Here is a 26462-nt window from a genome sequence, read left to right on the forward strand (position 1 = left end):
TACGCTGTTTACGTTAGGCTTTTCCCGGCGTAATGTTGCCCCTGCTATATGAGGCATAACTGCGGCGTACCAATGTTAAGTATGGCCGTCGTTCCCGCGTCGAAATTTGAAAAAGTTACGTTGTTTGCGCAAGTCGTCCGTGAATGGGGCTGGACGTCATTCACGTCGAAACCAATGACGTCCTTGCGGCGTACTTTGGAGCAATGCACACTGGGAAATTCCACTGACGGCGCATGCGCCGTTCGGGAAAAACGTCAATCACGTCGGGTCACAGTACATTTACATAAAACACGCCCCCCTGATCCAAATTTGAATTAAGCGGGCTTGCGCCGGACGATTTACGCTACGCCGTCGCAACTTACGGAGCAACTGCTTTGAGAATACAGCACTTGCCCGTCTAAGTTGCGGAGGCGCAACGTAAAGCGGATACGTTACGCCCGCACAAAATTACGCCGCTGGACGAGAATCTGGCCCTAAGTCACCAATGAGAGAACAATGTCTCGCTCATTGAGCTAGCAAGGGAGTGACGCATCTAGCAGATGAGTATTTTCCCTCCCTGCTGTGTCCTCCTCAGTGATCCTGCCACTGGTAATGACAGGGACCTTAATCTTTTCAACAAACCTGTCTCTGTTTATATTATACACATACATATATGCTGTACATAGTAGCCAATCAGCTTCTAACTTCAGCTTATAATATTTAAAATAAAAGACAATATATCAGATTTTGCACTTAATAAACCACTACACGCCCACCGTATAATAAAATGATGACGGGCAGGATGCGCTCTTATTCTGGGATGACTTTATATGATGACCACGTGGCTCTTTACACTGACAGGTAATCAAGGCACTGATCATCATTGTCCTGATTACAGTGCAGCCTCAGCAGTGCCCATCAGTGACACCAATCAGTGCCTGCTCATCAGTGCTGCCCATCAGTGATGCATATTAGTGCCTCCTAATCAGTGCTCTCTAATGCCACCTCATCAGTGCTGCCTATCAGTGTGCATTAGTGCCACCTCATCAGTGAACGGGAAGAAAATTACTCGTTTACAAAATTTACTAACAGAAACTAAGAAAAACATTTTTTTTATAGCAAAAAATAAAAAAAACAAGCAGTGAATACCACCAAAAGAAAGCTCCATTTGTGTGAAAAAAAATTATAAAAATAATAATTTCATCTGGGCACAATGTTGCATGACCACGCAATTGTCATTTAAAAGGTGACAGTGCTAAAAGCTGAAAACTGGTCTGGGCAGGAAGGGGGTAAATGTGCCCAGTAGGCAAGTGGTTAAAGTGATTGTAAAGGATTTTTTTTTTCTTTTTTAAATAACAAACATCTCTCGTTCCTCCTCTTCTTGGGTCCCTCGCTGACACTCCTGGTCCCTCCTCTGTCCAGTGCCCTCATGGGAAGCAGACTTATGCGTGCTTGCTCCCGAGCCCCCTCCACTGACACAGACAGCAGGACCCAGTCCCGCCCTCCACTGCCTCTTCATTGGCTTTGATTGACAGCAGCAGGAGCCAATGGCTCCCAGTGTCCCAGCAAAGCTAGTGAGACATTGACATGATTGGAAAAAAAGAGCTGCAAACATGCACAGCGCTGGATCAAATGGGGGCTCGGGTAAGTAAAAGGGAGGGGTGAGGGGCCAAAACATTTTTTACAACAATGCAAGGACTGCATTAAGAGAAGAAATGTTTAGGCTTCAGAACCACTTTAACCCCTTTGGCTCACTTCCAAGCTGGAAAACCATTGTCACCAACCCAGGAAGTGAGTTCTAATCTTTCCTCTAAAGTAAAAAGAAATGTTAACAACTTGATACAGACTTTAAGAAAACATTTAAATTCTAAAGATCTAACACAGTAGCAACATAATTCAGTAAGGGCTAGTTTTCTTCCCTTTACTGCTTAAAATATATGGGTGGTTCTGGCTAATAGTCCATCTTTAAAAAAAACTGCAGATAAAGCTTAATTTGGCTTTTTATTTAATTTTGCTCTGAAGAGGGTATAACCCTCAAATGGATCAGCTGGTTTACGATGTTTGTTTGATATTGGATTTTGTGGTGTTGAAGACCTGGTGTTTAGGTACAATGCTGTTATATTCATTGCTTTTGTGAGTATGCACTCTTAACAAAAATAACGTGCTAATGATAATGCACTAGGCCTTTGAACTCTTTGTTTTATGCTTTGTGCAGTTTCAAGATTCCCCCGATCTCAGCAGGGCAGCATCGGCTTTATGCATTGGTCCAGTCTGTGATTTGATGGTTATCAACTGTGGTTAACAGTTGGTCTGGTTTTTATGGAATACCTGAGTGCTGAGGTGTCAAGTCAATATCTTGATTTGGCATTTTATGGTCATCCTATTAGAAACATGTGTGGACCTGTTTAAGAATGATTGCAACTAAAACCCATACAGAGCCCATAGTGGGAGAAGAATGATTTAAAAAAAAATGGCAAAATATGAAATGCCCCACCATACTCCGTATTTTTTTACTGTAAGGGCAAATAACTTCTATTAACAGATAAATGGTTAATGTTATATGCTATACAAGTATATACAATTACCACAATTATACTTTTTCTTAGGGTGTTTGGTAGTGTATTGGAATAAACTGGAATGCTTTTTGAGAGATGCATAATAGCATGTAACATAGTTCTACTTTTCAAGTAAATACTTCTCTCTCTGATAACGGTTAACTTTTCTCCCTTTATTAATTTTAACGTATCTTAACATCTATTGATATTCTGGTCAGATACAAACCCCAAGGCTTTTGACATAGTTTCAGAAACCCACACCTCTTTTTCCAGGAGCTCCCTGGAGCCGCAGCAAGGCATCCAGCATAGTGAATGGAACATCAGATGCGTGTAATGGAGAAATGTTAAGTCCGTTTTAGTCTGGCAGAATCATATTTTTTGCGGTCCAGATAGATTTAATTATTCATCCTTATTTCTTTTTTAACACATATATTTGAAGTAGATATTACAAGATAGATCAGCATAAATGTTGGATAAGGTGTGCAAGACTTAAAGATTGCTATGTGCTCTCACTGTAGAGCTTCGTGACCTCTTCAACCGCATCGCACTTCGTTTTTCCAAGTTCCGAAGCAATAATATATTCCCAAATATTCCCCTGTGTACTCATGAAACCAGACAGCAAAGAAGAGAGAAGGCACTGAAAATCCAAAAGAGTGATCATAGAAAGATTTTCTTCCTCCCTTCATCCGGAATAAGGAGAGGAGCTTACACTTCAAATGAGTAATTGGATTTTCAAAACTGAATGTGGGCTTTCTCTGCCTGCTCAGTCATGACAGGGCCACAAGGTAATGATACATCTGCCACGATGCAAGAACTTGGCATGTCTACTGTCAAGAGTTGAAATCATAAAGGAATAAACTGTCGTTAACAGCCTCTTGCTGAACACTGGAGCTGTCAGACTTATTGTTTTCCCTCTCCGGGATGGGGGCTGGTGTGGGCTTATAAAACCTGTCAGTTTTGTAAAAATAAGCTTTTAACCTCTGATTTTTTTTTAAATTACTTAGGCATCCTTCCACAGGCCCTACTGTATAAAAGCTTATAATTTCGCATACGCAATTAACAAAAATGTTCACAATGGAAAGTCAGATGTAGAAATATAAAGCCACATACATGGATTCCATTTGGTCCTTTCCTTAAAGAATATTAAAACAAAAACAATTATCATTCTTCTACAGCTTTAACAGTATTTACTTTCCAGAAGTTATACCTTTCCTTTGCTTGAATTACAAATACCATTTTTTTTTTTACACAGAATAAATTGTATACAATTTAAATCTATGCCCGCACCACCAAGATTTATGGGTTACTGACCAATTTAATTCACAAGTTTTAATTAAGTTACTTTTTAATCTTAATCATGTACAAGGTGATCCCCCCCCCCCTCTCCTGTGGGGAACAATAAAAGCTCATACATTTCTTCCTAATGTGCGAAAGGTTGCACCTAGTTGTGTTAAAATTTTGGCAAGGAGGCAAGGCCAAGCACAAGCATGCAATTTATGAAATGTCAAGTGATACTTCATTTGTACTTGGGAGTGACTTTCTCTAAGCTGCCTTGGTGGACTTCTAGAAATGTATATAAATTATGTGACACAAGATTCTTCATTATAATCTGTGAAAGGGTAAAGCCCTATTTATTCTGAATAGGTACACAAGTAAAAAAAGCTTTTATCACGGTGAACAAATAAATGGTCATATTGTACCTGGGAATATTTGATTCCTAGATTTATATTTTTCGTTTTATAAATTGTTGAAATATACTACTCCCGTCCTTTAGCTGAGCGAGGCACTAAAAGTGGACTTCTCAGACTATTTTCATACCAGGAATTTATATGCATTTACCCCTCGGTAACGAGTCTCCAGTGTACGTGCATTAACTTTTTGTGGATAGCCCCATTAGTATGCATATTAATTCTTTAGTAATTGGTATTAGTGTTAAATGCTCAGTTGCCAGTTCTCCGTGTATGTGCATTGACCTCTCAGTAGAAAATCCCCAGGGTATGTGAATTGACCCCTAAGCAGCCAGTTCTCAGTGTGTGCGCGCATATTCACTCCTCAGTGCGTGTGCATTAGAGTTGCACGATTCTGGATAGCGTCCCATGCTGATGCTCTGGGCCCCTCCCACTTGCCGAGTGCCCCTATAGCAAGCCGCTTGCTGTTGGTGCACTTAAGCCCGCTCGCTCCCGAGCCGGCTGAGTCCATAAGACACAGAAAGCATGGCTCAGGCCGGCCCCCTGCTCCTGCCTCACTGGCTGTGATTGACAAAAGCGGGAGCCAATGGTTCCTGCATCTCAGCCAATCAGGAGGGAGAGACCTGGGATAGCCTTGGGTCTCATGCACATTGCTGGATCAAGATCGGGCTTAAGTATTGGGGGGGGGGGCTGAGGAGGGAGCTACACACTGAAGTTTTTTTACCTTAATGCATAGACTACATGAAGGTAAAAAGCCCTCAGCCTTTACAACCACTTTAAAAAATATTTTTCTTTTTACTTCTGTCGGTGTTGCTGAAACAGAGACCTCCTGCCTGGGAAAACCTTTTTATCAGACAGGGATTAAAGGAATCTCTCCAAAGGCAGTAAAATTTGACAGGAATTCTAATCTTTCCTCACCCCCCCCCCCCCCCAAAAAAAAACTATTTTTAAATTTGGATAGAGATACACTTTGAACCTTAGGCAGGTATTGTTGCCTAGGCTAAAATTATGTAATTGTTTGGCTGCAAGCAGCAGAAAGTTTAAATCTTCCCTCCTTAGCAATATTACAACAATGTTATTTTGTAACATGTCAAAGTGAAAGACAGAAATATGGCGCGGATTTGTGGACTACAATTGTAACACAGCCAAAAAACTGCATAGGCACCATGATTTAAATGTATGTAAGTTAGCCAGCATCTGTATCCTAGTAGATATTTTTTTTGACAGGTACCCGTTCCCAGTTCTGCTCTGACCACCTAGGTGATCGGAATGTCCCCTCCCATCGCAGTCTTTTGCCATAAATGACAGGTCCCACAAGATTACGGAACCATTCAACAATTTGCAGTGCCACAATCGGTCACAGCTGGGTGCCCACAGTTAAGATGCTGGCACAGAGGAAAGAAGACAGCAGGTGAAATGGACTGGGATGAGCTCACCGTTGAATTGTGGGACAGGTGAGTGGCTATTTTTTTTTTTAAAAGTCAGCAGCTACAGTTTTTGTAGTTGCTGACTTTTCATTTTTTCACAGGTGACTGGGTAACCGCTTTAAGAAATCAGATCTTGTTTGCCATATCAGTTTCCAACTATCATTTCTGTAGTCCAATTTTGAAACTTTGATTCTGATTGGCTGCTATGAATAATAAGAAAGTTGCACATTTTCACACATCCGTGCAAAGAATGATAAATGACGCTTTTACACTCTGCTAATGCACCTTTAGAATATCTCATTTCATTATAGTTACATTTTTAGAACAAATAAAACAGTTTAGCTTGTCTTAGGTTTAAGATAGCCTTTTGCCTGTGAAATGACAGTAAACATTTTTTTTCAGGCAGAACTGCTTTCTTGTCTCATATATTTTCAACATAAACTGGAAGGAGTTCAAATAAAAGAAAACTGTTCTACATAGCAACAAATCAATCAACAGCAAAGGTTAATTTATGTAGCTCTGTAAAAACAAAAGAATACCACAGCTAAGATGTTCTGGATATATATTGAATACTGCTGTAAGCCACTTACTTTTATTGCTTTTTTGATGTAGGGGATTTGTGTTCCGCTGTTTATGTCCTCGTTTATTATGAGTCTTCGTGCCCACTGTCCAGCCCTTACTACACCACTGCCGTGGATCAAAACTAACATTTTGTCTGGATTGGTCATAGCATCCTTGCTCATGAAAATAAAACTCTTTGGTTCATTTTCAGTAGCATCCATCTGAAAAAGAACAGAACAGACAAAATACACAATGAATTTGTGAAAAACTGCAGACATAAATTATGGAACTTGCCAAGAATAAAGCCCTTTTCTAATGATCTTACATTCATCAAGGTCACAGGATGAATAAAAAATGTAATCACAAAAGAAACCTTGATTGGCTTTACTTATTACAAGCTTATATATCTTAATAATCCAAATAATTTGGAACTATATTTTATGTGTTGAACATGTGCACTCACTGGTACAACTCTTTGTGAATTTGAGCTTTCATTTGCAAAGTCTGTTTTATACTGTATCCATACTTAAAGCTCTCTAAAGTGGCAAATATAATAAAATGTGGGTACTCAATGTATTATTTTCAGGAGACTTGAGATCTTGGGTATGCTAACCAAACCTTTATTTTTGCTGAGAAAGTTGAGGGATAGCCCAACCCTTCCTTTAACACTTTATTGGAAGTCACGTCTGCATGGGAGATCACAAATGGCCAAAAAGAAGCAGTGGAAGGAGACAACCAAACCTCTCAGCAAAGTAAAGATAGGGTTCCCGCAACAATTGTGAAGATAAGAATTGTAAGCATGGTGTTCATGCTTGCTTCCTATATTCCAACTCAAACAGCCATGGCAGGATCTAAACCCAATTGGTGACTTTGAGAAACATCTTGGTATTACTTTATTTAAGGCAGGCTTGATCGGAAGCTCCATGCTGCTCAATGGGCAGGCTTATGTAAATGGCCTTGTGTCCGCTTACACCCGTCTGCCTCTGAGTCTACCCAGGCCCAAAAAAAAAAAAAAAAGGATTGCATCATTTTAAGTTTTTCAGGCCTAAATGTGACAGATCAGAGATAGCCTGATGTGAACGGACACATATCCGACCACCCATGGAGCTGTCATGGGCCTGCCCATGTCCACTGGGTAAATGTTAACACAAACTGAATAGATGTAAAAAAAAAACGGACATGCATCCCATTCACATATATAGTATGTTATTTTATCCCCTACAGATTTTTTAAGTTTTCCCACTTACAAAAAATGTCATAGGTGTGTTTTAAATGCTATATAGAGATGGAATATCAACCAAAATATCACATGACACAAATGGTATAAATTGAGTTGCGTTTTACAGTTAGTAAAATACGCATTTGATTCCCAAGCAAAACATGACTTAGTACTTGGTGGAGAAACCCTTGTTGGCAAGCACAGAGCCAAGTAGTAGTTGGTTACCAGGTTTGCACACATCTTAGGGAGGATTTTGGTCCACACTGGTCTTCTCAAAATCCTTAAAGTGATTGTAAAGGAAAAAATTGTAATAACAAACATGTTTTACTTACCTGCTCTGTGCAATGGTTTTGCAAAGAGCAGCCCCAATCCTCTTCTTCTCAGGTCCCCCTCCAGCTTTTTGCGCCCCTCCCCCTTGCTGAGTGTTAATTTCTGAGCGTCCATAAGACACAGAGAGCCCACGGCTCACTGTCTGATTGACAGTAGCATGAGCCAATGGCTTCTGCATCTCAGCCAATAAGGAAGGTAAGAAACCCGGGAAAGCCTTGGTTCTCATGCACATCGCTGGATCGAGATTGGGCTTAGGTAATTATTAGGGAGGGTGAGGAGGGAGCTGCACACTGAAGGTTTTAAAACCACGTCAAGGTTTCTTGGCTGTCGCTTGGAAACTCAAAGTTTCAGCTCCCACTGTAAATTTCTATAGGATTAAGGTCTGGAAACTGTCTAGGCCACTCCATGACCTTGTTTTGGGTCATTGTCATGCTGGAAGACCCATCCATGACCCATCTTCAGTGTTCTCACTAAGGGAAGAAGGATTTCATCCAAGATTTTACAATACAATACACAGTCCTGTCCATTGGCCCCTCAATGAGGCAACGCCAGCCTGTACCTTAAGCAAAGAAACAGCCCCAAAGCATAATGTTTCCACCTCTGTGCTTGACTGTAGGGATGGTGTTATTTGGGTCATAGTCAGCATCTAACCACAGCACTTTCTCATAAGCCTTCCCTTAATACTTTAGATGTTCACTGAAAAACTTCAGATGGGCCTGTATATGTGTCTTGAGGAGGGGGACCTTGCAGGCTCTGCAGGATTTCAATCCATTGCGGTTAATTGTGTTACCAATGGTTTGTTTGGTGACAGTGGTCCCAACTGCCTTGGGATCATCAACAAGCTCCTTCCATGTAGTTCTGGGCCGGTTCCTCACTTTTCTCATGATCATCCTTACCCCATGTGGCAAAATCTTGCATTGAGCTCCAGACCGATTGATGGTTATTTGGCATTTCCTCCACTTGCGAATAATCACTCCAACAGTTGTCTCTTTCTCACCAAGCTTTTTGCAGATGGTCTTGTAGCCCATTCCAGCCTTGTACAAGTCTACGGATGTCATTTAACAGCTCTTTGGTCTTAACCATGATGGTGAGGTTTGAATGGAAGAGATTCTGTGGAAAGGTGTCTTTTATACACACAACGAGTTGTCGAGTTCTTAAAATTGACAGGACTAATCTGTGTACCACATGAGCACAAACTGTAGCCAGTTTGGGGGAGCCAGAATTATTGTCAGTTGGTAGGGGATCAAATACTTATTTTACTCACTGAACTGCAACTCAATTTGTATCCTGGAAAAGTGGAAATGGATGGACAGCCGCACTCCAAAGGAACTTGAAGAAGTAGTCTTTATTAATAAAAACTGGACATGCAAATCCAAAGATACAGTCACATAAGGGGACCCCTTATGTGACTGTATCTTTGGATTTGCATGTCCAGTTTTTATTAATAAAGACTACTTCTTCAAGTTCCTTTGGAGTGCGGCTGTCCATCCATTTCCACGTTTCCATGTTTGCCTAGTGCAATGCCAGCACCTTGGATTCCTGGGAGGTTCCTTGATTTGTCTGCTAAAGATCTACCTGGAGCGGTGACTCCTCTTCTCTGTCAATCTGTATCCTGTTTTTTTGGGGGGATTTTTGGTTGAAATTCTATCTCTATCGTTTAAAATTCACCTATAACAATTACAGACCCTTATTTTCTTTGTAAGTGGGCAAACTTACAAAATCTGCAGGGGATCAACTAATTATTTTCACCACTGTAAATGTGTTACCCTGTGAACAAAATTGTGAAATAAAACCAACCAAAAAAATGTAATGCAAACTATGGGGTAGATCCACGAACAGCGGCGCATTTATCCGCGGGGCGTATCGTATCCAAGATACACTACGCCGCCGTAACTTACTTTTTTTCACATCCACAAAGAATCCGCGCCGTAAGTTATCTTTGGTGGCGTAATGGCGCGGCATTCAAATCTCTGTGATAGGGATGTGTTTTATGTAAATACATCGTGACCCGAAGTAAACAACGTTTTTTTTAACTGCGCATGCGCCGTCTGTGGGGGTATCCCAGTGCGCATGCTCGAAATGAACCCGGGAACAAGCCAATGCTTCCGACAGTGACGTCATTCTACGCAAATCCCTATACGCAAACGATGTAAAAATTTCAAATTTCTATGCGGGAACGACGGCCATACTTAACATTGAGTACGCCTTATAACAGTAGCTTTAACTATACACCGACCACTGGAAGGAAGAAACAACTTCCCGGACCCAAAGAGTCGGTTATCTCTGTCACCAACTCAGAGAGACTCTGACTAGGCGGCGAACCAGAATCTGATGATTTCAGAGACCAGAGATTTTTACCACCTGGACAGTATTTCCCCTGGAAAACCAGAGTGTGGAACTGGGCATACAGTACCGCTTTGAAGGAGGCTACCCACAGGCCCCGAACCAGCAGGCGTCTGGAGAGAAAAGATTGATTGCGTGATGCCAATACCTTCATCGCAGACTGAAGAGTGCAATTTCTCCAGGGGAAGAAGGACCTTCGCCACCGAGGAGTCTGGATCAACACTAGATACTCCAACGCTGAGTCAGAACCTAGCATGCCCATGATTTGAACCCTGGGTCGCACACATGGAGGGCAGGCTTGCTGCCACTGAGCTACACCTTCTGGCCTAAACGTTTAACACCCACCCGAATCTTCGGAGGGTCTGAATGGGAATAACACATCCACTAGGTCGCAGACAGAAGCTGCTCTCAGAAGAAAGTCGTCCAGGTAGCCAATGAGGCAAAGCCTCGCTGTCCCAACAAAGTTAGGATAAGTGCGAGCTCCTAGCTGAAAACCCATGGTGCTGACGCCAGATCAAAAGGGAGGGCCACAGGCTGACAGAGACCCTCTCTCATCACGAAGCACAGAAAAAACACTGTGACATGCGCAAAACGGTACATGCATGTATGCGTCCCTAATGTCCGAGGATGCCAGGACGTCCCCCGGATTGAGCGCAGCTACCACCGAACAAATGGATTCCATGCGGAACTACCCTACCTTCACAAAGGTATTTAGGGCCTGAGGTCCAAAGAAAACCCCAAACCTCTCGTCCTTCAGGAAAGGTAAAATTACCCCGCAGCTTAGCAAATCCCACACTGCCCAAGGCAGACCGACGGGCCGGGAAAGAACTTTGTTCTGTGGATAGGAGGAAACCCTATCTAGTACTCCGAAGAGACCACCTCGCAGACCCACAGGTCGGAGAGCAGTGAGGTTTCACCGAATTGTGAACCTGCAAGCCGCCCCTCCCACCTAGAGACAGGGAGGGAGGGCTACATACATTGGCAGGATTTGGGTGCCGGCGTGATCGGCTTACGCATCCAGGGACGGATTAGTCCTGGATAACAAGGGCGCAACATTCAATGAAGCATCACAGACCTATATGAGCCTCTGGACCAGCTGGTCCGCTAGCCTAATAACTTTGGGAGAGAGTCGGTGCTCCTCCACTGTCTGGTGCAAAATGCTCACTCCGTGAGTTGTATACAGCACTAGGGGTCAGAACTATTCCAATATGGCCGCCGAGCGTTCAGAACGCGGTCACAGGAAAATGGCCGACTGCAATGTAAGCTGCCGCAGCTACGACGCAATGCCCGCCAATGAGAGTTTTCAATGTAATTGAAAAACCTCCCAAAAAATGGCGCCAGCGCCGACTGAGACCCCAGAGTAGTGGCCACAATAAGCCGCAAGTCAGACCATAGCATGGTAAACCTGGAACGGGTCAGTACTTTGGATCTTCTATCGGTCAGATCCATACAAGCGGGGGTTCCCGCCCGGCGGTGAGGGACTACAAAAGAACTAAGCGGCTTTTCTCATACCGCATCTCAGAAATTATCAAAGAAGAGCACAGAAGGAAAAAAAACCTACACAGGGCGGTCCGATTTGTATGATCCAAGAAAGACAGAGCCCTCAGGGGAAACCGAGCTGCACTATCCAGCTTAAGAGAGTCCCTTGCAACAGTAAAAAGCACACCCATTAATGCCTTAGCCTGCTTTTTTTTTTTTTTTTTTTACTACCCAGGTACCTGGTCCATGGCTCCATAACAGAGCATTCCCCAGGGGATAACGAGGGAAGGGGGCACTCTTTTACCGCCCATCCACAGTCCACCCCCACCCTGGCACAAACGTGTCCAGGACTAACAAATAAAACCTCTGTGGGAATCCCAGGTGCTAACACCTGCTACCACCACCAGCATGTGGGGAAGGACCCAGATACTGACTCCAGATATGAATAATATTTACATAGTGTGTATTATAATATGCACACCTGTCTTTACAAATAAACAAAAGCTCAGGGCCTCTCACCCACTTGCTGTGCTGACCAGGGGTAACCAGGGGACTCACCTCAGGAGGAGACTGCCCAGCGCTGCCGTCTGCTCTCAGCACACAGAGTATGAGAGGAAAAGAACCGTGAGGTAACTGTGCGGCATCTGCAGGGAACTGTGTGCCAAATGGCCGCAAAATGCCGCGTTTAAACAGGAAAAGCCTCCTAGGGCTTTTTTTTTTTTTTTTTTTTTTTTTTTTAAGGATAAGACAGATACATTGCAATGAGCATATGACATATAATGACCATACAAAACCGTTACAGGTGGGTAAGGATTACCAATCAGTCAGCGTCTAACTACTCGCTGAAGTATAATACAGGGTAATCATAAACATCTGTGCTCATCACAGGGCTTTTTAACAGTGAAAAAACACAGGCCAGATAACACAGTCTCCTCAGGAAGGCCCCCTCCCCCCTGACAGCGGCAATGTTAGCAATGCAGCAAGGGAAAAGGAGCAGGGAAGGAAGGAGAAGAGGACCCCCAAACCCCAGGAATGCCCAGCCGTACCAACCCACCGAAGCAGGAGGGACTGTACTTACCTGTCCGAGCGAGGACTGGCTGACGCATTTCTGACAGAACTACAACCGCAATGGAGGTAAGTGTTGGCCCGGTCCACTGTGAGTGAGACAACACCACAGCCCAGTCATATGTGGACCTCGGAGCAAAGCTCATCGGCCACCCCAGGAGTCATGGGGTATGGCGTGGCAGACCCAGCCTCTTTGCAAAGGTGTGCCCATGCTTGCTGGTCGGAGTGAGTAGACTACGAAGATCTATATTATCCAGCCTGTCTCTCAGTCAACAGTTGAATGAAGATTCTTCAAGAAAAAGTAAAATAAAATACAATTTCTCCTCAGGGCGCTGGGCCCAATGGAGCCATACGTCCTTCTCTTTGCTAGGCAGAACAAAACTGAGGCTGCAGGCTGCTGTGAGGAGGGTTGTCTGGAGGGACCGCCCCCTGGGCAGGGCTGTTCAACTCTGTTAATGTAACATGTATTTAATTATCTAACATGTTTCTGCCTAGTCCTCTCCTATAAACAGGGAACATAACCCACTTGTCAAGATTTAAAGTGGAGTTCCAGCCATTTTTTTATGTTTGTCTGTGCTGCATGCTCTAATCTCATAGTGTTCAGAATGGACAATTTTTATTTAATTTGTTGCTTGTAAATACCTTTATTTTGTAGTCCTTCATTACTTCCTCCTCCTTATTTGCCTAGGCTATTTGCAAGGGTTTCTGGGATAGGCATCATGTTTCCCAGTAGTCCTTGCAAACCTGACTGAAATCTATTACATTGCTTGTGCACTGAGCATGTGCGAGATATGCAAAGCTGAAATCCAGGAAGTCATACAGTCTGGCTTCATGATGCCCACACTTAAGATGGCCACGGTCTATTTCTAGATTATAAACTATTTAAATGCTGTAACAACCTAACAAAACGGACCTTAGTTTACAGACTAACTTTACCAGAATACATTAAGCTTGTGTATTACAGAGGTATTTATATTTAAAAAGTGAAATTGTGGGTGGAACTCCCCTTTAAGGAGCTGTGTCCGTCCATGGACGATAAGAGAAATATAACTGTTTGGCCAGAATGAGCAAAGGTACGTTTGGAGAAGAAAGGGCACAGAATTTAATGAAAAGAACCTCTGTCCAACTGTTAAGCATGGGGGTGGATCAATCATGCTTTGGGGTTGTATTGCAGCCAGTGGCACAGGTAACATTTCACGGGTAGAAGGAAAAATGGTTTCAATAAAATTTCAGCAAATTTTGGATGGTAACTTGATGCTATCTGTGAAAAAGCTGAAGTTAAAGAGAGGATGGCTTCTACAAATGGATAATGATCCTAAACACACCTCAAAATCCACGGGGGACTGAAGGTTTTGCCATGGCCTTTACAATCTCCTGACCTTAACATAATTGAAAATCTATGGATAGACCTTAAAAGAGCAGTGTGTGACAGACAGCTCAGAAATCTTAAAGAACTGGAAGACTTTTGTAAGGAAGAATGGGCAAAGATACCTCAAACAAGAATTCAAAGACTCTTGGCTGGCTACAAAAAGCGTTTACAAGCTGTAATACTTGCCAAAGGGGGCAGTACAAGATATTAACTCTGCAGGGTGCCCAAACTTTTGCATACACCATTTTTTTGTTTTCTGTAATTTTGAAAGTGTAAATGATGGAAATAAAATCTAACTTTTCTTGACATATTATAAGAATGTCCAATCTGTAATTTGATGCCTTTTGGAGATTTTTCCATCTTTCCTTGGCTTCGTTATGCACAATAATACAAATGTTTACCTGGGGTGCCCAAACTTTCGATCCCCACTGTATATGTATATGTATATCAATGGGATATTAAGCCAGACTTCTCTACCATTCCCCTTACTTCATAAGGTATAAATATATATATATATATATATATATATATATATATATATATATATATATATATATATATATATATAAAAGGAGGGCAGTTTCTACTGAGGTGGCTGCCTCATTCCTAGTCCCAATGTATCTCATTAGCCAACAATATTGCACAAAAATCTTCCCCTTTTTATATGTTGTCCCTGCACCATATTTATAGCCTTCTGTTCTAATCATACAACCTCTTCACAGATATATTATATATTTATTTCAGTTCATTACCAGACACCCCAGAACACCATCAGATTTGTCCTTCATTTCATCTGTGCAGTGGAGATTACCGCCTTGCTTCTTAACACTGTTCTATTCTTTACACAACAAATTATTTCCTCTGACATTTTAAATTTCTCCATTTAAAAGTCCTAATTAAAACTTCACACAGCAGCAATTTGTCTTTTTACTGTGGTAATTCATTAAACAGAGCTTTCATTGAGGAACGTCCATAAAGGTCAGGGCTGAGCACAACCTTGCTTTATCGACAAAGCAACCAATAATACATTTAGTCCTAAGAGCAGCAAGACTACATAAAGCAATTTGTATCTATTAAAGCTGCACCGTGTAATGTGGGTTAACAAACCCCACGAACCTTAATCTGCTCTTTAAAAATAAATATAGATAACTTAACAGCTCCAAGGGCATTTTTCAACAGAAAGAGGTCAGTCCATAAATGCTGTTTAAACATGACTTGTTAAGATTTGGGCAGGGTTTATCCATTGATCTGAAAAAGACACTTTATAACAACTGATGCACAGAAAATACAATTTTTAAACCCATAGACTATAGCAGTGGTCGCCAAACCACGACCCTTTACTTGCCTTTATCCGGCCCTTGAGGCATAATTCCTGACACCAACAATGTGGCACTATTCCTTCCACTAACACCAACAATGGGGCACGATTCATTCCACTAACAAAAATGGGGCACTATTCCTCCCAACCACACTGTTTATCGCCCTAATACCAAAGATTGGGCATTGCTTACTCCCACTGGGCACAGTCCTGCCCCCCTAAAGTCTGAAGGATGGAAAACTGGCCCTTGCTTTAGAAAGTTTGGAGAACCCTGGACAAGAGTATAAGAAATAAGCAGTACAGGGATAAAGTGGGTGTCAGGCTCAATGGGAAGTGAGGAGATCTTTCCTCAGTAGGGGTACGGACAAGTGTTATCCTAAAATGTATGCCAAGCTTCCTCCACTTTGTCCAGAACAAAAAAAAAAATCTCCCGAAGTATCCTTGCAACTGCTTCCTGTTTATATGTATGCACATCAGCGATTGCTGTCTGGCATTCCTCAGGGTGGGTTTTGTGATGGTGACAACAGTGAAACATGCATGCATAGGGTTTATCAAAACAGACACTTGTAGTCTCCATCGGATGCCTATGTGTCATGACGACAATTGGGAGATAGGGAACGAGTTGTCACGCTAAAAACAGGACATGCCTGAACAAAGACCTTCACCGAAAGAACACCAGCTATTACGATTTATGAAACCTCAGATGTAAAAAGGTTGAAAATTACTTTTGCAATGACATCAACATGTTAAAGTTGATCTGAAATTTGAGTGTTTGCAACAATATGTCACTGTATGCTTGCAGCCACTCAATAAACACATCAAATGGTTTTAAGATAAAAGCCTTGCGAGCCGCTACGTACAAATTAAGCACTTGCCGACCTGCCGCCTTCATTACACTGCAGCAGGTCGGCACGAACCGTAGTATCTGTACATCGGTTCGTTTAAGCGGAATAGCAGGAGCGTGCCTGCTGCACTGCTGGAGTGCTGATGCTCGTGAGCGGTGGCCACGAGCGATCGCGGGCACGAGAGGCAGAACAGGGACGTGTATGTGTAAATACACACATCCAAGTTCTGTGAGAAGAGGAAATCGAGATTGTGAGTTCCTATGAGCTGGGAACCATGATCTCTCATCTCCTATAGTCAGTCACATCCCCCACAGTTAGAAAACACACATAGGGAACACAGTTAATCCATTGATCACCCCCTAGTGTTAACCCCTTCCCTGCCAGTGACATTTAAACAGTAGTGCATTTTTATAGCACTTATCGCTTTTGGTCCCAAAAATTTGTCAAAAGTGTCCAATGTGTCTGCCATAATGTTGCAGTACCAATAAAAAAAAATTGCAGATCACTGCCATTACTAGTAAAAAAAAAAAAAAGCCATAAATCTATCCCCTAATTTGTAGACGATATAACTTTTGCACAACCCAATCAATATACACTTACTGTAATTTTTTTACCAAAAATATGCATTAGGCCCCATACACACGAGAGAATTTATCCGCGGATAAATCCTCTCAAAGATTTCCGCAGATTTCTATGCGATGGAGTGTACACACCATCGCATTGAAATCCGCGCGGAAATCCTCTGGCGATGACGTGTCGCGCCGTCGCCGCGATTATGACGCGGCGACGGCGCGACGCTGTCATATAAGGAATTCCACGCATGCGTCAAATCATTACGACGCGTGCGGGGAATCCCTTTGGACGGATGGATCCGGTAAGTCTGTACAGACGAGCGGATCCATCCGTTGGAATGGATTCCAGCAGATGGATTTGTTGTGCATGTCAGCAAATATCCGATCTGCTGGAATCCATCCCAGAGGAGATTTCTCCGCGGAAACAGATCCGCTGGCGTGTACACACCATAGGATCTATCCGCAGAAACCCATTTGCTGGGATTTATCTGCGGATGGATTCTATCGTGTGTATGGGGCCTAAGAATACATATCGGCATAAAATTAGGAAAGAATTTATTTATTTTTTAAAATAAAATTGGGGATATTTATTATAGCAAAAAGTATATGAAGAAGTCACGTGTCGTGACGAATACGCATAATAGTCCAGAGTCCACTAAGAGGTACCGGAGGTGACACTTGCGAACTCGCCACTTGTTTTTATTGCATCCATGCGAGTACCATAATGTATGCCTTTTTTATTATTAAAAACTTTTAAACGATACTGCACTATTGGCGCTTTTTACCTCCCTGGGTGAGGGTCATTGTTGTCCATTGGATGCGACTCCTGAGGGGGACTTTATCCACAGAGAGAGATTACAGTGAGTTCACTGGGACATACTACATTCTGAAACGACTGGAACATCGTTGGCTATAATATACAAACTGTTACCTTACAGCAGTAAGGTAAGGGGACACCCTCATTAAAACTTCAAAAGGATATTGGAATTCCTTCTCTGCACCACCTTCACGCTGAATATTTCGGCATAAGCACCAGCACTTTATTGTTGATTGTTTCTTTGATATTTTGATCTTCTAAACAGCATTCGTTTTTGCTGTTTTTCTGCATGGACACTGATGCGATCTCTTATTATCACCTATGTGTGTTTTAGTTTTGCTACTATATAGCAGTGCATGCTTCAATTTAATATCACTGAGCACTCTGTATTTTTGATTGGATGTCATTTGTATCACCAATATCAGCGAGTATTATTTTTTCTCTGATGTTCACATATGAGTTATAGCAACTGTCTTTTCTTTAATTCATCTACCCTATCACACAGCGCTACTTATTTATTACAACAATTTTGGGTTTGCTACACCTTCAGTGTTGCAGCAGTATTCCCTTCCTATCTTTCTCCTCCCCTCCCCCCTTCTCTTTTTTCCCCCTCTTCCCTCCCCCTCCTAACCCCTACCCCTCCCTCCTCTCCTCTTTGGTAGCGCGGTAATATCCTATCCACTATAAAAAGTATAACATTTTGTTTTTGTTTTTTTCAAAATGGTCGCTCTTTTTTTGTTTATAGCATAAAAAATAAAACCGCAGGGGTGATCAAATACCACCAAAAGAAAGTTCCATTTGTGGGGGAAAAAAAAAGATGTCAATTTTGTTTGGGTACAGTGTCGCACGACTGCAAAATTATCAGTTAAAGTGACGCAGTGCCGTATCGCAAAAAATTACCTGGTCATTGAGCAGCCAAAATCTTCTGGGACTGAAGAGGTTTATATCACCAAGTTGTGAATCGCCCACACCCATCACACTCTCACATATATGTGCTATAAAATGTTATATCTAGTGCTGCGCTTCACAATTTGTAATACTGTTATACTGTGCAATATATTGAATAATATTATACATAAAAAATTTATACAGAATACATACATAATTGTCCCAAAATCACATCAGTGTACAGTCAAATAATAATATATTGACATCACAGTTCACGGTGCTGTTATAGTTAAATTCCTCTTCAATCACTTGTTATGTGTAATACACCACTCAGCGTTAATGATACTTAACCACTTAAGGACCCCTTCACGCCGATATACGTCGGCAGAAGGGCACGGCTGGGCACAGGCACGTACCTGTACATTGCCTTTAAGAGCTAAGACGTGGGGTCGCGAGTGCGCCGCCGTCGGCGCGCTCGTGACCCGGTCCGAAGCTCCATGACCGCGCACTGGAGCTGAAGAACGGAGAGAGGTGTGTGTGGCAGTGACACTTAATCGGCTGTTCCCTGATATAGGGATCGACGATCAGTGATGTCACACCTACAGCCACGCTCCCTACAGCAAGAACCACTCCCTTAGGGCACACTTAACCCCTTAGCACCCCTTAGTGGTTAACCCCTTCACTGCCATTGTCATTTTCACAGTAATAAGTGCATTCTTATAGCACTTTTCGCTGTGAAAATAACAATGGGCCAGATCCACAGCCAGCGGGCTTAACTTAAATGTTCCTATTTAAGTTACACTGCCGCAAAATTTCTACCTAAGTGCCCGATCCACAAAGCACTTACCTAGAAATTTGCAGCTGTGTAACTTAAATCCGTCCGGCGCAAGGCGTGCCCAATCTAATGGGGCGAGTCCCATTTAAATTAGGCGCGCTCCCGCCGGACGTACTGCGCATGCTCCCGACGCTATTTTGCCAACGTGCTTTGCACGGATTTACTTTGCGCCGAGTTTCGAGAATCGCGACAGGTGTAAAAAAAAAAAAAAGTTGCGGCGGGAAAAAAAAAAATAAAAAAAAAATTGGCAGCGACGCGGGAAAGAAGGGTCTACTTTTACATGGTGTACTAAGTTTACACTTTGTAAAAGCAGCCCTAATTTTGCGACGGCAAACTAACACTTACGGGAAAAAAACGAAGGGAAAAAGCTTTGTGGATCTCCGTAAGTGCTAATTTGCATACCCGATGCGGAAATGCCCCCCAGCGGCGGCCGAGGTACTGCATCCTAAGATCCGACAGTGTAAAACTATTACACCTGCCGGATCTTAGAAATATCTATGCGTAACTGATTCTATGAATCAGCCGCATAGATAGAAACAGGGATACGACGGCGTATCAGTAGATACGCCTGCGTATCCCTTTTGTGGATCTGGCCCAATGGTCCCAAAAATGTGTCAAAAGTGCTCGATTTGTCTGCCATGTCGCAGTCACAAAAAAAAAAAAAAAAAACAACGCTGATCGCCACCATTATTAGTAAAAAAAAATATTAATAAAAATGCCATAAAACTATCCCCTATTTTGTAAACGCTATAAATTTTGCGCAGACCAATCAATATACGCTTATTGCGATTTTCTTATCCAAAAATAGGTAGAATACGTATCGGCCTAAACTGAGGGAAACATTTTTTTTTTTAAATATTTTTGGGGGATATTTATTATAGGAAAAAGTAAAAAATATTGCATTTTTTTTCAAAATTGACACTCTATTTTTGTTTATAGCGCAAAAATAAAAACCGCAGAGTTGATCAAATACCACCAAAAGAAAGCTCTATTTGTGGGAAAAAAAGGACGCCAATTTTGTTTGGGAGCCACGTCGCACTTGTCAGTTAAAGCGACGCAGTGCCGAATCGCAAAAAGTGGCCTGGTCTTTGACCAGCAATATGGTCCGGGGGTTAAGTGGTTAAAGCCATATTCAACATTTCATGTTGTCATTATGGGGTATTGTTTAAAGAATTTTTAAGAAAATAATGAACTTAATCCATTTTGGAACAAGGCTGTAACATAAAGTTTGAAAAAAATTAAGTGCTGGGAATACTTTCAAGATGCACTCCATCTCCCTGATAAAGCCATGCAACACTGTGATGTAACGCGCAAGGGAGGGGCTCTGCACACCACTCCTCTCACCGCTCCAAAGATGCTGCTTGCAGGAGATTTTTTTTCCTCCCGCCAGCGCATTGCCTCAGTGTGAAAGCCCTTGGGCTTTCACATTGAGAATGCTGGGGCAGGAGTATTTCAGGCGTTATTTACGCGCTATTTTTAGCGCTAAAACGCCTGAAATACGCCTCAGTGTGAAAGGGGCCTTACTGCTGTGTCATATGCTGTACATGCTGTTATCGTTTGGTGCACTTCAGCACCTGTTAAATGTGAGTGTGTATCTGAAGGTTTTTAGAAGCAATTACTTGTTTTAAAAGGATAAAGCACCATGTATGGTTGCTTCTCATTCTCTATGACCACCAAGAATGGGGAACCACATTACTGTTGTTTAAAAGGAGTAATGTAGAAACCATGGTTTTCTAAACTGATCCTTATCATCGGAGGGTTAGGCTGGGTTCACACTACGTTTTTCCCATCCGTCCGCCGCATACGATTTCAGTATTGAAAACGTATGGGACCGTATGGGAAAACGCATACATAGACAATGCATTGCAAATCGTATGCACTCAGATGCATCCGGGTGTGTACGATTTGCTTGCAAAACGTTTTTTAACAGTATGCGAAAACGTGTTCAACCACGGTTTTGCAGACGTTTTTGAAACCTTATAGCAAACGCATAAGTTTTTTTTAACATTGAAGTCAATGGAAAACGCACATATGTGCAGTACCATAAGTTTAAACCATATGCGTTTTTTGTATGCACATGCACATTTTCACAGGCAAAAGAACCACCCACCCTACTCCACCCACTTCCTCCCACTCCACAGCCACTTCCTCCTTCAAGAAGTATCAGGAAGAGAACAGTGACGTCTAGGACACTGCAGCCATCTTTCTCCACCTTGTGAGGTTTTTATCTGTGAGTACTCGTTTCCATGTTGTTACTTACGTCATCATTAACCCATGCATGCTCACCATCATGTCCCAATAGCCCTATAATTGCAGAGTAGCTCGATATAGAGGTGTTTTAAAAAAAAAGGCGATTTTAACCAAATACTGCTGCTAAAATGCCTGCCTCAGTGGGCACTCTGCATTGTATTGCAAATATAGGTGGTTTATGTTTGGCAACACCTGGAGACCCCTTTTTTTAAAAAAACACCCTGGATTTCAGTTATATTTTATAAATTGATTAGAAGAAATCCATGCCACGTGTGTCCCCCTAAAAATGTACTTGTTCACACATGTGTCTCCATATGAATGTCCATGCCACAGGTGTCCCCATCTCAATGTTCATGCTGCAGGTGTTCCCCATAAAAATGTACATGCCACCGGTGTCCCCATAGTAATGTTCATGCTGCAGGTGTTCCCCATAAAAATGTACATGCCACAGGGGTCCCCATAGTAATGTTCATGCTGCAGGTGTGCCTCATAAAAATGTACATGCCACAGGTGTCCCCATAGTGATGTTCATGCTGCAGGTGTTCCCCATAAAAATGTACATGCCACAGGTGTCCCCATAGTGATGTTCATGCTGCAGGTGTTCCCCCATAAAAATGTACATGCCACAGGTGTCCCCATAGTAAAGTTCATGCTGCAGGTGTTCCCCATAAAAATGTGCATGCCACAGGTGTCCCCATAGTAATGTTCATGCTGCAGGTGTTCCCCATAAAAATGTGCATGCCACCGGTGTCCCCATAGTAATGTTCATGCTGCAGGTGTTCCCCATAAAAATGTGCATGCCACCGGTGTCCCCATAGTAATGTTCATGCTGCAGGTGTTCCCCATAAAAATGTACATGCCACAGGGGTCCCCATAGTAATGTTCATGCTGCAGGTGTTCCCCATAAAAATGTACATGCCACAGGGGTCCCCATAGTAATGTTCATGCTGCAGGTGTGCCCCATAAAAATGTACATGCCACAGGTGTCACCATAGTGATGTTCATGCTGCAGGTGTTCCCCATAAAAATGTGCATGCCACAGGTGTCCCCATAGTAATGTTCATGCTGCAGGTGTTCCCCATAAAAATGTACATGCCACAGGTGTCCCCATAAAAATGTGCATGCCACAGGTGTCCCCCAAATCTTTATGCAGTCGATGTGCCCTTAAAATTGTACATAGGTGCCCCTATGTTTAGGTGGATAGTCTTAACTTTTTACCCTTAAATCATTATATATATTTTTTGAAGAACCTGCTGTCTCCATTCCAACACATAGTTTCACTATTAATAAAACATTTGTTTTTTATGTATATCCTTATACTACACTTTAGTTTACAATATTTAATTAGAACTTTATTTCTCTAAAGGTTTTATCCACATGGCAAGTTCAAGTGATGAAAGCGCACACTCTACACATGTCATGGATGTAAGTGTTTAACTTCAAACTGTTATGTTGTTGAGCCTATTTTATATAATTTTGCATGTTCCTTTTATTCTAATATGTGGTTTTCAATCTTCAGAATCCAAGTCCGGAATTTCCTGACATAATTTTAACAGAGCCTGGACCTGTGAGTGTAAGTATATTTTTTGCTATTTAAAGTTCATATGTTGATCAAATGGGCCTAAATTAAAAAAAAAAATATTTAATTCCTAGCCTTCTATGTCCTTGGGAGATGAAACCCAAATACTATTTTCACAGGACTTGACCCAAACACTGACTATTGAGGTAATTATTTTGTATTGTCTTGTTTGATATATTCAGCAATGAATGTATGATTGTGTAAGGATCCTCCACTTGTCCCCAAATCATATTTAATTTAATTTTGGATTTTGTTTTACTAGCCACCTCCATCTCAACAGTCTACACAGAGAAAGAGGCCAAACAAAGACCCTATCCCTGCCAAGGTGGCCAGCAAGGTTAACTAAACTAAACGTGATGTGTGAATGATTTTTAAATGCTTCGCCATTATTTTAGCTAAGTGCCACGTTTTTTACAGAAAAAAACAAAAGAAAGAAATGACAATTTTCCTATTGACCCTACGGACTTTGCCACAGAGGATGTAATCCAGTATGTCCAAGAGAGGCCTTCTCTGTGGGACAAATCCCACAGGAAACACCATGACAACACCTGTACAAGAAGAAAGTGGGAGGAAATTTATGTAAAATTATTTCCAGATTTTGCTTCCTATTCAGAAAAATTGCAGGATACCATTGGTAATATATTTTTAGAACAGGTTTAAAATATAATATATACTATAGAATGTTTTTTACTCTCATGTTGTTTCATAATTTACAGCAGAACTGGTCGAGAAGAGATGGCGTTCTGTCCGGGACAGCTTCTTTAAATGGGTCAGAGAATCAAATCTACCTAGTGGATCGGGAGCAAAAAAGACCACCTACAAACATGCCAAGAGATTGTCTTTTTTGACAAAGGTCCAGGAATTGAGGGCGTAAGTGAATATTCATCTTAAAATTAATAAATCTAATCTCTCTCTCTCCCTACCTGTCTCCTTTACTCTACCTCTCCCCCTCCTTCTCTCTCTCCCTCTCTTCTCCCTCTAGCTCTCTCCATCTCTACTTGTCTCTCCCTCCTCCTCTCTGTCTTTCTCCCCTTGTGTCTTCCGCTCTCTCTCTCTCTCTCTCTCTCTCTCTCTCTCTCTCTCTCCTCCACTGTACCTCTCCCCCTCTTTCTTTCTCTCTCTCTCCCCTTCTCTCTCTCCCTCTCTCTCCCCTTCTCTCTCTCCCTCTAGCTCTCTCCATCTCTACTTGTCTCTCCCTCCTCCTCTCTGTCTTTCTCCGCTTGTGTGTGTGTCTCTCTCTCTCTCTGTCTCCTTCACTCTCTCTCTCTCTCTCTCTCTCTCTCTCTATCCTCCACTGTACCTCTCCCCCTCTTTCTCTCTCTCCCTCTAGCTCTCTCCATCTCTACTTGTCTCTCCCTCCTCCTCTCTGTCTTTCTCCACTTGTGTGTCTCTCTCTCTCTCTCTCTCTCTCTCCTTCTCTCTCTCTCTCTCTCTGTGTCTCCTTCACTCTCTCTCTGTATCCTCCACTGTACCTCTCCCCCTCTTTCTTTCTTTCTCTCTCTCTCTCCCCTTCTCTCTCTCCCTCTAGCTCTCTCCATCTCTATTTGTCTCTCCCTCCTCCTCTCTGTCTTTCTCCGCTTCTCTCTCTCTCCCCTCTCTCTCTCTCTCTCTCTCTCCTTCACTCTCTCTCTCTCTCTGTCTCCTTCACTCTCTCTCTCTCTCTATCCTCCACTGTACCTCTCCCCCTCTTTCTTTCTCTCTCTCTCCCCTTCTCTCTCTCCCTCTAGCTCTCTCCATCTCTACTTGTCTCTCCCTCCTCCTCTCTGTCTTTCTCCACTTGTGTGTCTCTCTCTCTCTCTCTCTCTCTCTCCTTCTCTCTCTCTCTCTCTCTGTGTCTCCTTCACTCTCTCTCTGTATCCTCCACTGTACCTCTCCCCCTCTTTCTTTCTTTCTCTCTCTCTCTCCCCTTCTCTCTCTCCCTCTAGCTCTCTCCATCTCTATTTGTCTCTCCCTCCTCCTCTCTGTCTTTCTCCGCTTCTCTCTCTCTCTCTCTCTCTCTCTCTCTCTCTCCTTCACTCTCTCTCTCTCTCTGTCTCCTTCACTCTCTCTCTCTCTCTATCCTCCACTGTACCTCTCCCCCTCTTTCTTTCTCTCTCTCTCCCCTTCTCTCTCTCCCTCTAGCTCTCTCCATCTCTACTTGTCTCTCCCTCCTCCTCTCTGTCTTTCTCCGCTTGTGTCTCTCTCTCTCTCTCTCTCTCTCTCATTTATTCTATTTTATTTTTGGTTTTAGAACATCTACAAATACGGGTTGCTTGCCTACCCCTGCTGAACCAACAGCTCAACCTGAGGCCATTCTGGATGAAGAGAACCCTCAACCTGCGCAGGGTGGATCTCAACATCAACCACCTACAGTCACCAGTAGTCTTCGCTCCTCCATCCGCCATTCATCCAAAAAAGGAAGGGACAATCAAATGTCCCAATGCATGCTGGATGGCATTGATAAATTGGAGAACATTTGCACATCCAAATTTTTACATTTGGATGTGCGTGTTCTTCGATTAGAAGGCATGATTGGAGGCCCCCCCCCAAGCCCCTCAAGGGATTTCTTAATGACCCTAATACCCTATATGGAGAGGATGAGTGAGGAGCAGCAGGCTGTTTATAAACAGCAGCTTATCAAATTTACACATGAATTCCTTAACCCCCCACCCACCCAAGCACCTATGTATCCACCTGCATCACCCTCCTTTCCACAGCAACCCAGAAGTCGGCCATATAGCTCATATGTCCGACCTTACAATGAAACCTTTGAGACAGAGGAAGGGCAAACATACCGTAGAATTTAAGGGTTTCACTCCAAAAAGTTTCTTTTGTTTCATTTTTATGCCCTATACTACATCTTTCAGTCCGCAACTTACTATCCACCCCTTGAGTGTGCTTGCTGCAGGTTTGTTATTTGCGAACATGTAGACAGAACATATTAACGTCATTGTGCTACATTCAGGTCACATTACGGTCTGCCACCTCAATGCAAGAATTCCTTGAGGGTGTGTGTGAACTTTGACCCTTACATACCTTTGCCTTGAGGTGGCCGAATGTAACGTGACGCGAATGTGGATCTGTGATGTCAATATGGTCTGTCCCAGGTTCCAATAAATTAAACCAGAAGCAACCATACTCAGGGGGCCGATTTTAGGATGGATCGTGCCGTGCCGACTGAAAGATCTAGTTGGTTAACATTATAGGGACACCCACATTGGGATTATTTCTGAGTCCCAAATCCTTAATTTTCAATTATTCTTTGGAGAATAAATATTGTTATTTAACATTTATATATTTTTGGAAATGTTGTATTTGTTAATTTATGAAAAGAGCCGTTTGCTACTTTTATAAAAAAAAAAAT

The 26462-nt window shown here is 42.5% G+C and overlaps 2 protein-coding genes across 2 annotated transcripts in view; one reads left to right on the plus strand and one right to left on the minus strand.

Moving 5' to 3' along the window:
* FAM172A (family with sequence similarity 172 member A) overlaps positions 1–26462 on the minus strand; it is a 751084-nt gene that overhangs the window by 629445 nt on the left and 95177 nt on the right. Inside the window, exon 6 of the mRNA XM_040342191.1 lies at positions 6240–6431. Coding sequence (XP_040198125.1) covers positions 6240–6431 — 192 coding nt within the window. The remainder of the gene's footprint in view (positions 1–6239; positions 6432–26462) is intronic.
* Positions 21344–26430, plus strand: LOC120931075. Its single transcript, XM_040342203.1, has 8 exons — positions 21344–21520; positions 22907–22965; positions 23060–23113; positions 23194–23265; positions 23382–23456; positions 23537–23753; positions 23836–23989; positions 25350–26430. Exons 2-8 carry the CDS (start codon positions 22918–22920, stop codon positions 25903–25905), a joined length of 1176 nt encoding a protein of 391 aa, XP_040198137.1. The 5' UTR covers positions 21344–21520; positions 22907–22917; the 3' UTR covers positions 25906–26430.

The sequence above is a fragment of the Rana temporaria genome, chromosome 1, assembly GCF_905171775.1.
Source record: "Rana temporaria chromosome 1, aRanTem1.1, whole genome shotgun sequence".
Lineage (NCBI taxonomy): Eukaryota > Metazoa > Chordata > Amphibia > Anura > Ranidae > Rana > Rana temporaria.